The 15,370-nt window shown below is 36.7% G+C and overlaps 1 protein-coding gene across 8 annotated transcripts in view; it reads left to right on the top strand.

Moving 5' to 3' along the window:
* VPS13B (vacuolar protein sorting 13 homolog B) overlaps positions 1-15,370 on the top strand; it is a 1,080,499-nt gene that overhangs the window by 876,796 nt on the left and 188,333 nt on the right. For all 8 annotated transcript variants that reach the window (XM_069081095.1, XM_069081089.1, XM_069081092.1 and 5 more), the window contains 3 exons: positions 6,516-6,718; positions 9,332-9,539; positions 9,868-10,052. In XM_069081095.1, coding sequence (XP_068937196.1) covers positions 6,516-6,718; positions 9,332-9,539; positions 9,868-10,052 — 596 coding nt within the window. The remainder of the gene's footprint in view (positions 1-6,515; positions 6,719-9,331; positions 9,540-9,867; positions 10,053-15,370) is intronic.

The following is a 15,370-nucleotide window of genomic DNA, read 5'->3' as shown; positions in this document are numbered from 1 at the left end:
TGGGAAAAGATGATAACTATATTCATAGGTCAGCTTCTCATGAGAGATCATAGTAAGAAAATATTAATAAACCTAGCATGAATCCCAAGGGTTATTCACTATTTTTACATTTATTGTGGCAGAAATATGGAATATGGTTGGTGGTGATGGTGGGGTTTTTCAGAGTTGGGTTGAGGTTTAAGTCTGAACCTGTAATTTCATCAGTGCAGGGATTTTCCAGTGTGGGTACTCCTGATACAAATAACATTTCATCTGCAACTTATCTTCTCAGAGCTGGTATGGGAAACTTGGATCCATCATATTGATGTGTGTATGAAGTAGTCATGGTTGAATGAGCTGAATATGTTGTTTAAATCTTGACTTGCAAATGAGAGTGTAGTTATTTTAAGGAGAGTGGCATTTAGGAGAAAAGAAAGCAGGAAATGAAGTGAGGATGCTAATGTCTATAAAGTTGTTTCTTTTCTCAGTGACTCTTAATGTCTGTGGTAGTCAGTGTGCTATTAGTGTGAGCTTCAAACCTTGAAGACTGCCCTTCAGATTCAGCAGGCCCATAATTGGTTGGGGAGGGGGGAACGGAGGGGAAAAAAAGAGAGAATGAAAGAAGAAAACACAAGAGTTTGTAAAAGGAAGGAAAAGGAACAAAAGAAAAAAACTTGAACAAATTTTTATTAAGCATGTTTTGTATGCAAGACCCTGAATTTGGTGGTAGACAAAGGAAAACACAAAGGAGCGAGAAAATAGTTCCAACATTCTACTGGGGGGATACAATGTGAAAGACAACAAACTCTAATAAGAAAGAAAACAAAGAGAAGAAGAAAGAAAGATTCACATACCAGAAGTATTGAACTGCATAGGCACAACGTGGATTCAGTTCAGTTTAACCATCATGTATTAAATACCTGCTTTGTGCCCAGTGTTGCATGAAATCCTCTGACCATCTCTTAACCACAACTACCACCCCCATCCCTGTCCTGGGTCTCAGTTTAATTTTTTTTTTTAAATCCGGGGGGATGGACTAGATCACCTTAGAGTCACTTCCAGCTCTGGATCCATGATTTTCTGTGATAAGATTGCATATACCCCAACTATCAGCAGTTTACATCCAGTTAGTAGGATAAAAGATCCATACAGTAAATTCTTCCAATCTAGGTTTCACAATTCACAATCTAGGTTCCAAGGTTTCATAATTCGTGGTTTCAAGTATTATTCACCACATGCCCTCATAGACAATGCTCTAGGCAGGCACAGGGCCCAAAAGCTCTTGATTCCTCTTGTTTATACCTCAAAGTTTGATGTTTAATTGAGTGCCTTTTCTCTACAATTAATTAATTCAACAGCCATTTATTAAGTGTCTTCTGTATGAAGCAGAAGATGGCTTTGGTGTGCATAACCATGGTAGAGATGAAAAGTAGAGACTGAGCACAAAGGGTCACAAGGCACAAAGAAATATAGTTGTGATAAGCATTATTACTGCTAAGAACTTTAAAGAAATGCCAAACTAAATACCATGTAAGGTCCAAGGGAAAAGTTTATTATGTACTGTGAGGGTAAGACAGTACTCCGTGGGCAACATGAGCAGAGATGTCCTTTGTCAGTAAGAACCAGGACCAATGCTTGGATGAGAGGTCACACCTAAAAATCTAGATTTTGAAGTTGTCAGTCCAGAAACTAAAGCTGTGGTCATAGGAATGGAAAAACTGATTGAGTTAAGAGAGTAACTCAGAAAGTAGAAGAAGGTTGCGGAGCTACACCATAGGGGTTCCTACAATGAGGAGACATCGAAAAACAGAAGAACCACTGAAGGAAATAGAGAAGCCATTACAAATGTATACCACGAAACTAAAGTACAGAGTGTCAAGATCTGCCATAGTGCTACCATATCGCATTTAGACTTTTCCAAGCAGGCCACATTCTAGAAAGTCAGTCATTAGATCCTGCTTCATTAAAAAAAAAATGCCTGTTTTCCTGCATGGGACAGGCTAACACTTAGTTTCAGGGTATCTTTTTTTCCACTATATCGTATCTATGTCTACTCTCTTGCATGCTTACCTAACTTGACGCCATTACCTTGTTTTGAACTTAAATTTATGTGTAATCCCAGCCTCTTGATTATTTTCCTGTGATTAAATCACCACTGTATCCCACCTTCTGGCTTCCTGGGTCCAGATTATCTACTCAACATATTGCCATATTGCAATGCCTTGGCTCCTCTGATCTTTGCTTACAAGACCTGTCTTCATGATTTGCTGCTATCTATCCATACACAGATGTGATAGTGATGTGTAAGCTATCCATATAAGTGTATTTTTGAGATAATTCAGTCTCATGGTATTATTTTTTCAAATGATCAGTGCCAAAAGAAATTAACAGAGAGAATTCAATAAAAATTTGTAATTCTTTGGGCTGTAAATCATTTTGTTATCAGCTGGATTGATCAACAGACATTTATTTAGCTTCTTTGTACCACCATGCATTGTATAGGCGGTGGGGATACAAAACAGATGTGAAAATAGATTATAATTTAGCCATGGGGACAATCTCTACATATGTACCTATAACTATAAATACGCAGTGTTATGGGGGTTGAGGAGGGTCCCTAGAAGTTTAGGGAATGGGAAAGGCCTTATATAGAAGGTAGCACTTGAGTTGAGTCTTTGAAGGAAACTAAGGTTTCTGAATGACAGAGGTGATGAGGGAATGCTTTCCAGGCATGAGGACCAGCCAACACAAAGACATTAAGGAAGAGATAGAGTGCCGTGTATATGGAAAAAGAGGCCAGTTTGTCTGGACCATAGCATATATAAAGAAGGTAATGTGCATTAATTATGAAAAGGTAGGTTGGGGTCAGGTTGTAAAGGGCTTTAAATGCCAAACAGAGAAATCCATATTTGGTCCTGGAAGCAGAACTTACTGAATGGGAGAATATGGGTGGAGAGGGGCCTGGGACCAGGGGCTGACATGGTCAGATTGGTACCTTTAAGAAAATCGCTTTGACAGCTGTGTAGAGAATACATTAGAATAGAGAAGTAGGGAGACCAATTAGAAGGCTATTGAAATAATCCAAGTGAAAAGTAATTAAGACCTGAACTTGGACAGTAGCTGCGTGAGTGGAAAAAGAGGTAATTACATGAGAAATGTGTAGATAGAAATGACAGATTTCAGCAACTAATTAGAAATATGAGCTGAGCAAAAGTGAGACATTGAGAAGCAGGGTGACCTGAAGAAGGTGGCGCCCTTGACAGTAAGAGGCAATTTAAAAAAGGAATGAGTTGAGAAGAAAAGAGAGTCATTTGTTTTGGACCTGTTGAGTATGAAATGTCTGTGGGACATCCAGTTCACAATGTCCAGTAATGGATAGTTGGTGGTGCTGAACCTCACGAGAGAGGCTAGCGTTGGATAAATAGCCTTGGAATCATCTACATAGAAATCATAATTGAACCTACAGGAATTGTTGAAATCTCCAAATGAGAGTAAAGAGAGAAAAGAGAAGAGAACCTTGAACAGAGCCTGAAAAGATACTCACAGTTAGGCAAAATGCGGATCAAGATCCAGCAAAAAAGACTGAGAAATATACAAACAGGTAGAAGAACCAAGAAAGAACAGTCCTGAAAACCCAGAGAGAAAAGAGTAAGGAGGCAACAGTAGCTATAGTGTCAGCCACTGAAGAGAGGTCAAGAAGGATGAGAATTAAGAAAAGATCATTAGATTTGTCTATTAAGAGAGCACTGGTAACATCAGAGAGAGCCGTCTCAGTTTTATGATGAGGTCAGAAGGCAGATGTCAAAAAGTTTAGACAAGAGTAAAAGGAGAGTAAGTATCTACCAAGTATAAATAGGTTTTTCAAGGAATTCATCTGAGAAAGGAAGGAGAGTATAGTAGGATATATTTAAGGATGGATGAGACACAGGCAAACCTATAGGCAGAAAAGAAGGAACCAGTGGATAAAAAGAGGCTGAAGTTAATGAGAGTAAGGATGAAATGGAGGCATTCTACTGGAGAATATGGAAGGGATGGAATTCAGGGTGAATGGATTTTGTTTGGCTTCAGCAAGAAGGGCCATATCTTTGTCAGAGACTGAAATAATGGGTGAGAGAAGGGAGATATCAGAGGGTTTTGAGATGAAGAGAAAAGGAAAAGAGGAAGCTCACAGTGAGTGACCTCTTTTTTTCCTAGTAAAATATGAGTGGAGGTTCTCAAGTGTGAGGGATTAGGGAGATGATTACATAGGTTTCAGGAGAGAAAGAAGGGTTTGCAACAGCCACTGTTGGCTGGGAGGGACAGACAATCTATTAGGATCCTGCCACTTAAGAAATTGTCTGTTAAATAAATACTTGATTTTAATAATGTGAGTGCCCCCTCCAGTGATGCAGATCACAAACTCTATTCTCTTTATTAGACTGTTTCAAGAATTGTGACTGGAGGGGCGGCCAGGTGGTGCAGTGAGTAAGAGCACCGGCCTGTAGTCAGGAGACCTGGGATCAGTTCCGGCCTCAGATACTTAACACCCACACAAAATAACTGGCTGTGTAACCTTGAGCAAGTTACTTAACCCCAATTGCTTTAAAAAAAAAAAAAAAAAGAGTTGTGACTGGAGAAAAAAGGCATCATTGCATTGATAGACAACCTTCAGAGAGGAACTTCTCCAAATTTAGCTAGAGTTCTCTCTGGATGTCTTTTCAGCCTGTAATTATACAGATATACTGGATACTAGAAGAGAAAGTAGAAGCAGTTAAAATTGCTTCTATCACTTTGCTCCTGATATTTGTGTCTGTCTCACTGAGGCTGTGGTACAACGCCAATAGTCAAGGAACCCGTTGGTAGACATTTGTGGGAGTGTATTGATTCAGGTTTTCTAGGAGGGGATAAAAAATTCACTAAGTCCTTTTCTAATTCCATTAGAGCCTGTTTGTACGTTTAAAGAAAATTAATTTTAGCCTATCAGGGAGTTATTGCAGAATTTTAAAACCATGTGATCCACTTCTTAGGCAAGTTGTGATTCTTCTGCTCTTTGTTCTATTTCTCATTTTCTTCCTTTTCCATTTGCTTTTTCTTCTTTTCCTTTGCCTGAATGAGAGGACGTATAATAGCTTTGAAACAATTTGAATTAAGAAAACTATAAGGAAGAAAATGGAAATATAATTAATAAGTATAATTTGATGAGTCAAGATGATATATATCTATATATATACCTAAACTATACAGAGCTTTCAGGTTTAAAGTGCTCTATATACATGATCTCATTTAATCCTTATACTATCCCTAAGGGGTAGGTACTATAGGTATTATTATCCCAATTTTATAGAACAGAAACTTAGAGGTTAATTCCTATACTAGTGTCAAAGATAGAATTTGAATCTAGGCTCTCTAGACTCTAAAGTTCATTACACTATGTCACACTGCCTCTCCTATTGGTTTTTACAGTCATAATAGAAGAGAAAATTGTTCATCCTAACCTGCTTTTTTAATATCTTCCCCTAATTTGTTTTTTTCATTTTTGAAGAATATTCAGCATATACAGGATAAAATTCCACCACAAGTTAGAAAATTCAAAGTAGTGAGTACCATGAACCATCTGTATGCTGTGGGCCTTTAGGTGTTTTTTAATCTTTCATCTTTTGTGAGGATCAAATTTCATTAGAAAAATAAGCCATAGGCATTACAAACTCAGTCTAGTGAAATTCAATATTCACAATGACAATTCAGATTATGAACTCCATAGAGGGAAAAAAAAAACAACCCTCCCCCTCTCAACTTCGCATCTAAATATCTTAAAGAGCACCAATGATTTGATGAAATGGTTTTGATCTGTACTCCTAAGTTTAAGTTCAAAAGAGAGCTTATATTTTTAAGTGTATTCCTTCTCTGAATATGTTTACTTTGAACTACAGCATATCATTTCTTCTATAAATCTAACCTGCCACTATCTGTTTTTAAGGCTTTGTAAACTCCAAGTAGTTATGATGTGTGAAGTTTGGATTAAACTGAAATTTTTCGAAAACATATGTTACAAATTTTGAGGTTTTTTGATTGTTTCAAATGGTAGAATTTTAACATAAATGTTATGTAAAGAACTGTGGGCCCTAGTAAGGCAATGTACCATACTAGGGTATGGTGAAAAACTGGACAAAAGCAAAAAAAGAAATTCCAGAAAATTGCTGTTTCCTATCAGAGTAATGATTGTCTAATGAAGCCTCTGCTCTTATTCTTCATATAGTCATTTGAAAAGCTTGTCTGTACTCATAAACCTTAAAATGATCACACATGGAAAAAGTCATAATGTTTTGGCAAATAATACTTTGTTAGGAATGTGCATGAAGTATACCTGCTTCATAACTAGGATTCTATATAAATTCCATCAAAGTATGTTGGAAGGTCAGCTGAAAAAGGATACAGTATGAAGAAAGGAATGGGATAAAGGCCTTTGAAAAAGAATATATTCCTTTATCAAAAAATACATTTTTTGTAGCAAGGGCAAAATTAATGAAGCATGCATATGTCTCTTTCTTATTTTTCAGGTGTAATTCTTGGATCATCATTACAACTCAACATAAATGACTTTCTCCTGAAAACAAGCCTCAAAGAAAAAAGTCGAGTTCTAATAGGGCCCTGCTGTGGTACTGCCAGTCTGGAAGCTAAATGGTGTAAACATAGTGGTAATCCTGGCCCAGAACAGTCCATTCCAAAAGTATTCATTGATTTAAGAGGAGGGCTAATACAGGTCTGTGATATTTGTCCAGAGTTCTCATATTCCAATAACTTCTTAATTAATGTTTTAGTTGTTTTTTTTTAATTGGTGTTAATATTTCAAGCTTTGGTTTAATGGGGAAAAGGATTATCTGGTTACTCTCCCATTATTTTAAATAATTCCTTGGTTATCAACTTGTCCTAAGCATAGTTGCCATTATTAAATTATCATTAATAAATGACAATAATAACCAAAATAAGACTATTTCACATTAGCAAGTGTAGCTAGGTCCCTTAGAAAGGGATTGTTAACACTTAATATATGTCATATTCAGTTCTTTAACACATATACCCTTAATCCACAGTAAGAAAAATTTAAAGACATTTGACATTTTTGTTGATGTAATCTATCATTTGGAGAAACTGGCACCTCTTTGGGATGTGTAAAAATGAACCCAAACCCAGAAATTGAAATGTTCAGCTTAAAAAGGAATAATTTAAAAAGATACATGAAATTTTCTAGTTCTCAATAATAATTTTTTTGTTCTTTTTGGAGGGCAGTTGGGGTTAAGTGACTTACCCAAGGTCACACGGCTAGTTTTTGTGTTGTGTCTGAGGCCAGATTTGAACACGGGTCCTCCTGACTCCAGGGCCAATGCTCTATTCACTCTCAATAATAATTTTTAAAGATTTAGAAACTACAAGTTCTGTGTGCATTGTCACAGCTATTTAACAACATAGATTTTTTTTTTAAGTTACAAAGTCCTAATTTAATGCATATAGATTATCTCTTTAATATTCCCTGAGGCTTTGGGGATTTTCATTGGCCATTGACTGAGAGAAATCCCCACAAATTCAGTTGTAATCTATGTCAGTTTCTCTTGGTTTCCCAAAAATCCAGCTATCTCTGTATCTCTGCTCCTTTAAGTAGAAGCAATAACTTCATGCCAACAGAAGATCTTCTCTTAGAAACAACAGGGAAGAAACAATCCTCTAACATTGCATTGTAAGGGCATTGACTGTCTCTACACTTTGAAGGCTAGATCATCCTGTTCTCTTCCCTAGCTTGACCTTTCACCTGTCTCTGTTTTCTTTCTTACAATAAAAATCAGAAGAAAGGGAAGAAAAGTGGCCTAGTGCCACATCTCTCCTTCCTATTGCTTCTCGATGTTTCCTTATCCTTGGTCCAAATTATTTAAGTACATGGTTTGTGTTTAGAAAGCCACCCACTTTTGTCAAAGATAGGGATCAGACCCATGATTTTGCTGGTATAGGAGACTCCTAGGTGTGAAAACTACCCCCACTAATACAGGTCAGCACCTTCTCTACAATTATATTCAGGTTATCCAGGGCACTGAGAGGTTAAGATATTTATCCATGCTCACAAAGCCAGAATGAATGACAAGACTTGAACTCAGATCTTCTGGCTTTGAGGCCAACTCACTAACTACTATTAACTATTCTGACTCTCATATTCTTAGTTCTGTGTAGTCTTTTGATTTTTCCTTTGGTATTGACTCTAGTGTATCATTTGTATTTGCAAATGACCTATTATGATGAAATCTCTAATCCTATCAAGTAAATCACTTGTCATTGGTCATGTTTCTTCTTCTGAGGGGATTGGACCAAATACCCTCTAAGGTCCTTTTGAAATCTAACATTCTATGATTTTATATGGACAAATACTCTTTTTCCTCCATGGGAATAGATCTGTACTTCTTCATAGGAAATACCAAGATCTTTTTGCTCTGAAACTCCACAGACTTCTTATAGCCTGTGTACCATAGTGGCAAGACTTAGCACAGTACCTTCATAAGAGGTGCTCATTAAAGGTTTGTTGAATTGATTTCTTTTTTTTTTTAAAGCAGTTGAGGTTAAGTAACTTGCCCAAGGTTACACTGCCAGTTTTTTGTGTGGGTGTTAAGTATCTGAGGCCGGAACTGATCCTGGATCCTCCTGACTCCGAGGCCAGCGCTCTTACTCACTGCGCCACCTAGCCACCCCATGTTGAATTGATTTCAACTTTCTTGGGGTTTTTAAAATCTCTCACCTGGACCCATTCTTACCAAGAGTTGGAGTCTTTGTTTTCTTACTTTAGATTCCTTTGTAGATTCTCCTCCCTCTCTGTTTAAAAAAGAAAAAAAAAACTACACTCATATTGTCTTTATTTAAACTTGTCAAAAATAGAAAGCTATTCAGTAGGAATTTTGAATTTAGAATCTTCCTTGCCTTCTTTTTTACCTTAATAGGTATTCTCTTCCTTCTTAGTTAATTTAAAGAAAGATGTCTGCAAGTATATTCATTTATTGAACCAAGTAGTTCGTGACCCACAGTTAAAGAAGTGCTGAAGAAGTGAAAAAAGTTTTAAGAAGCCCTACTCTTGAATAACATCACACTTTTATAATTTCTTCATTGATTTGAACATTTTAGGACTTCATTTGATGTAGGAAATTGGAATGGTTATTATTGTTATTTGTGTATATGTCTTGAGCTTAAAACATTCTATCCTATAGCCCAGTTCTCAGAAATTCTATTTAACTTGGCTGCTAGTTAAGACTGAATAGAATTTAAATCTGTTGTCCTATTATTTTATATAATTTTTCTTAAATATTTTTTAATTTCTAACCTTTATCATATGCTTTTAAAGGTCTTTTGGGGTCAAGAACATTTGAATTGCTTAGTTCTTCTACATGAACTACTTTATGGATACCTAAACAATGAAGGCAAATCAGAGATACCAACTCCTGAACAAGTACTGCAAATGCCATGTCCTTTTGAAAAGAACCAGATCTTTAAAACTGAACAAAGTTCTGATGACCTGAGAACAGGCCTATTTCAGTACATACAGGATGCTGGTAAGAAAATGCAACTTACACTATCCTTTCAGGTTTTTAGGTAGTTGTTGGTTATATTTTTTTATGCAAAATTAATCAATTAGATACAAACAAAGCATCATTTCAGAAGTATGTTACCTTTATTTCCAGTACTAAAATAGTACATCACCATTAAATTTCCAGAAAGGAAGAATTTCTTAATTTATTTTGGTCTGAAACCATATAAAACTGATCAAATTGTTCTTTTATGTTCTCTTCTTTTATCCTTCCAGTTTGTTTTTCATCTAATAAACCAGCATGTACCCCTTTAAAAAGACAGAACTAATTAGAGCTTACTTTCTTTTGACAGAGTCCTTAAAACTGCCTGGTGTCTATGAAGTTGTATTTTATAATGAAACCGAGGACAGTCCTGGCATGATGTTATGGAGATATCCAGAACCTAGAGTGCTTACCCTTGTTCGAATAACCCCTGTTCCTTTCAATACCACAGAAGATCCTGACATTAGTACAGCCGACCTTGGGGATGTTCTGCAGGTAGGTATTGATAGATACACAAAATACAAATTTAGTGGAAAAGAGTTTATAATTTAAGAAAAACATCATCAGATCAAACCCAGTCAATATCTTCATTATTGGAATAGAGGGTGGAATTTTTGGGGGGGAAAGGTTATGTTTCAGGGTAACATTATTATTCTAAGTATGCTATACATGACTTTTATTTCAAGAGACTTGATTTCTTATTCTGTTTTATCATAAGTAGATTGTTTGATCTCTGGCTAGAATGAAGTTGACATTTACATGTATTATTGTTGTATTTTTATGATTACAAAATACTTTCCAGACATCATTATCATCAGACCCTAATGCCAGGTTTTTTAAAAAAGTAGTACAAGTATTGGTCTCACTTTCAAGGTGAGGTTAAGTGCAAATAACTTCATCAGGATCACAAAGCTAATTAGTAGTGACCCTGGAACTTGAATCTAGGACTTCAGACTGAGTTGAAAATGATTGAGTGTTATTTCCACCCTAGCATTTTACCTATTTAATCTCTGCCCTCCTTACTGTAGACAACCAAAAGACTCTTTTTTGAGTGGAAAAATAGCCCTATGTCTAGAGTCTGATATATAGGAAAATTACTGCCCAAGTATACATCATACACTCTATGTATACAGACAAAATATAGGCTACTGGACCTATTGAACTCTCTGAGCTCTTTGTGACAATTATCATTCACACTAACATACTAGTTTGCTCTCAATTTATGAAAGCTATTGTTAATTTTTCATTGTTAACATTGAATAGTAATATAAGAGATAACCCTAAGTTGCAGCTTCCAGATTAATGGCACTCTATAGTGAATCACCACTTTTTTAAGTTGTGGTAATAAAAATATACAGAATGATCCCTGTGGCTATAAATGTAACAGACTCTACTCAATACCCTCTAACTCCAAATTTGTGTCTTTCTCTCCAAACCTCAGAGTGTCTGCACACTTATTTATCTTTTTTCTAATGTATTTGGGATAGTTCTATATAGTGAGACAATAGTATCATTATTGACACTTTTCTGAAAATCTAGTTTTGATGATGTAGCACTCCCTCTACCAGTGCAGGTTGCTTTCCCTCCATATTCCTCATCCTGTATGCTTCTTATCTTTATTTTTTTCAATAAATTTTCCATAAGGGATCTGCCCTAAAGTTTTCCTCTTTCTCTAATATCTGGAGACTACCACTATACTATGTGAGCTATCCACATGTTGACTATCACTCCTGATATGTAATTAACCAACCTCATTTTCCAGCCATTTTTTTGCTATTTTTTGTTTGTTATTTTTTGCATTAAACCTATTGTTGGTAACATGTAGACTACATCTTTCCATTGCTATTTTTTGCATTAAACCTATTGTTGGTAACATGTAGACTACATCTTTCCAATGCTCCTTAGCTTACTTATAATTATGATTCTTCTTAAGGAGAATATCTCAGTTTCTTACTAGAATTTATTCATCTTGCATCCCCATTGTTTTTTAAAAGAGATCTCAGACATTATCTAATGCCTTCTCCACACACCAAAGAAGTCTCTAACATGAGTGGCAAGGGGACTTGGAAGGCAAGGCAGGGGAGCCTGCCTCCTCTGGAGACAGCCTATTCCAATCTAACACAATGATAATTATTAGAAAATTTGTTTTCCTTACAGTAAGCCCAAATTTTCCTCTCTGCAACTCTCACCAGTCTCTCTTGGTTTTATTCTCTGGGGTCAGATGGAACAGGCGTCATCTCCCTTCCCCATGACAGCTCTTTAAATACTTGAGATGAGCCTCCTCTTCTCCAGGCTAAATGTACCCAGTTTGTTTAATTGATCATCATATGATATAGACTCTAGTACTTTCACCATCCTTGTTGCCCTCCCCTCAACCCTCTCCACAGTATCATCAGTGTCCTTTTATAACTGGGAGACTTCATTTTTTATATCTCTATCCCCAGTACCTAGTATAGTGCTTGGCACAGAGCAGAAAATAAATGCTTGTGGGTTGATTGATTGATTGAACTCCATGCCAAGATTATCTGCCACAGTTGCCAACAATGACTGTGCCAGTGATAAATACTTTGCTTCAGCCATAAGCCAAACATAATTGTAACTCCTTGAGCTTTGCCAAGCTGATCATTTATACTCTTCTTCCCAAACTTTTTGGAAATAAAACTATATCTCATCTTACTGATCAGTTTTTATGGATTACCCACTCCCAACTTGCTTTAAAAGAAGTCCTTTAGCTTTGTAACCTGGGAGGAATAGAGTTATTGATGGCAAATGTGCTTTACAATTGGGGCCTACACTAGCAACAGAAATATTGAGCTAGAGAGACCATAAATCTAGTCCTTTCTAGCTTTGGGGAAGAATGATCCTTTCATTTGCAGCATTCAGATTATATTCATTTTTGTTGTTGTTTGTTTTTGTTTTTTAGTGTAGTTCTTAAGTTGTGTTATGGCTGTTAGAAGCAATTTGAGGCAAGTTAGTTTACTCATTTGTAAATTGAAAGAGTTGGAAGTGGAACCAAGATGTCAGGGGAGAAGGAAGAAATGAAAACAGAACCAGGAGAACAATTTATACAGTGACAACAATATGGTAAAGACAAACAGCTTCGAAAGAATTAGGAAATTTGATCAGGATAATGAACAACCATAAGTCCAAAAGATTAATGATAAAACATGCTGCTTACCCCCTTGAATTAGAGAAAGAAATTGCAGAATGACAAATATATTTCTTTGCATATGGTCAATACAGAAAATTGTTTTGTTTGACTATACATGTTTGTAGAAAGGTTTTTGTTTTTCTTTTATTTTCAATCAGAGTAGGAGGTTGGAAACCTCACTGGAGTTAGACGGAGAAAAGGCAAATTTTCGCTGATTCAAAAAAATATATTAATTTAAAAAAAAATAAAATAAAGTGAGGGAGTTAGACTAAATGACCTTTGATGGTCCCCTTTTTTAGAGACATAGATATGTGTATTGCCCCAGCAGTCCCTACATTCTAGAAGACTTGTGCAAAGAAGGGTCCTTGGCTCTGCTAGAGATACAAAAGGCAAAGGGCGTTTTTTCAGTACAATTCAACAAAATAATTAAGTGCATATTATATGCAAGCTACTGTGTTAGGTAGTAGGGATACAAAGATTAGTTATAACACAGACCCTGCCTTCATAGAGCACATTGTCCAAGGAAGGTAAAGACATGTCTTGTATACAATTAACTGTGATACAAAGGAGCCTAAGATAAGGCCAAGGAGAGGTCCAAGCTAAGAGCTGTGAGACATTTCACAGGGAGGAGGCTGATAGGGATGATTACAGTCATTCATGTTACTTCTCAGACCAAAAGACCTTTCCTTAGCCATCATTCCTCACACAATGGTATTGTCTCTACCATTAGAATATCAGCTCTTGTAGGGTAAGAACTCTCTCACTTTTATATTCATATCGCGCACACACACACACACACACAGAGCTAGCACAGTGCTTAGCACATAGTAAAATTCAAAAAATGTTTCATTCATTCATGAAGAGGGGTAGCTTCTTAGTGAGGCCTTAAAGGTAGGTAGTGACTTTAAAAGTCAGAGATAGAGACCAGTCTAAGCATGGGAGAATATATGAGCAATGGCACAGAGATGAGAGAGGTCAAGATGAAAAGAGGAAATTTAACGTGTTAATTTCATGGGAAAGTAGAGTATCTCAGAAACCAAGGGGAAGAATGTATCAAGAAGATGGGGTGGGTCCACAGTTTCTGATGCTTTAGAAAGCTGGAGGAAAATGAGAACTTAAAAAGAGCCCATTGTAGTTAGCAATTAAGACCTTTTTAGTTACTATGTAGCAGATTTTTCATGGTAGGATAAGTCAGATTACAAGGGGTTAAAGAGTAAATAGGTAGTGAAGAAGTGAGGACAGTGAATGTAAGCCTTTCTTGAAATTTGGCAATAAAGAGGGAGAGAATGCTTGGGAAAGTGATATAGAATCAAAAGGACTTTTTTTTTTTTAGGCTAGGGAACATTTAGGTGTGTTACAAGGCTAGCAGTAGGGTACCAAAAAAAATGGAGACGAAATTGTGTAGATGGTCAAAACCCAAGGAATAATCATTAATAGTTCAGTATCAGCCTGGAAGAACACACACAGTAGAATGCCCAAGAGATCTCTTCATGGTCCTATGCTGTTTTAATATTTTATCAGTGACTTAGATAAAGGCACACCTAGCCTGATTTTTAAAATTGCTAATGACCCAGAACTATGATGGGTAGCTGGATATGATGGATAGCAGATGCTGGAGCTAGGATCCAAAAAGATCTTGACAGACTAGAGTGGCTAAATCTAACAAAAGTAAAATTCAGTACAGATAATTATAAAGTCTTATACTGGGATTAAAAAATCAATTTAACAAATACAAGATGAAAGAGCATGGTTAAAAAGTAGGTGCTATGAAAAAGATCTTGGGGTTATGGTAGGCTACAGTGCCAGGGTGACTCAGCAGTGCGATGTGACACACCCAAAAAAAAGGTAATCTTGATATACAGCACTTCCAGAATAGAGGTATCCTAACATTCTCTTCCTGCCGTAGTCAAAACTTATCTGGAGCATTTTGCTCAGTTCTACATGCACAATTTAAGAAGGTCTTGATAAGCTGTACATTATCTAGAGACACACAGCCAGAATGCAGAAGGGTGAGACAGCAGCTGTCTTCAGTTTTCTGAAGTACTGCCACATGGATCAGCCTCCTGGCGCCAGAGTACAGAACCAAGGACAATAGACAGAAATTGCACAGAGGCTCATTGAGGGATGATGTCAGGGGAAAACTTTCTCAGAGTTGGGTTCTCCAGAATAGAATGGGCTGTCTGGAGAGTGGCGGGCTCCTCCCTGTTGAAGGTCTTCAAGCAGAAGCTGGGTGATGTCGGCTTGGGTTATGTTATAGATTAGAAATAGGAGATTTCTTTTACATACCAGCTGGACAAGAAGACTTATTAGGACCCTTCCAGTTTTCAAATTCCATGATTCTGTCCCTCATTCTCTTCTATCATTTGATTTTTAAAAAAATAATCCAGCTCAATTAGAAGTTGGTTGGTTGTTGTCCTTCGTTCTCAAGGACCAGAATGACACCACTATGCTAAAGTCAAGTTTCAGTGTGTTCGACTGTGGTTGATCAGATGAATACAAGTTCAGAATGCTTTACCACAGGTTGGGCACAAATAGTCCATGTGAACATTTGGTGTGGATTCTCCAAATTTGCGCATCCTGCATTTCCTTTGAGCTATTTCAATTCTGCTTTGCTCATAGAATACAGCACCTTCTCTGATGTGGGGATGCCATGCTGAGCAGT

The sequence above is a fragment of the Petaurus breviceps genome, unplaced genomic scaffold (genome assembly GCF_028583685.1).
Source record: "Petaurus breviceps papuanus isolate PSGF00001 unplaced genomic scaffold, PetGlider_PUasm1.0 98, whole genome shotgun sequence".
Classification (NCBI taxonomy): Eukaryota; Metazoa; Chordata; class Mammalia; order Diprotodontia; family Petauridae; genus Petaurus; species Petaurus breviceps.
This window is presented reverse-complemented; position numbering and strand designations above follow the sequence as displayed.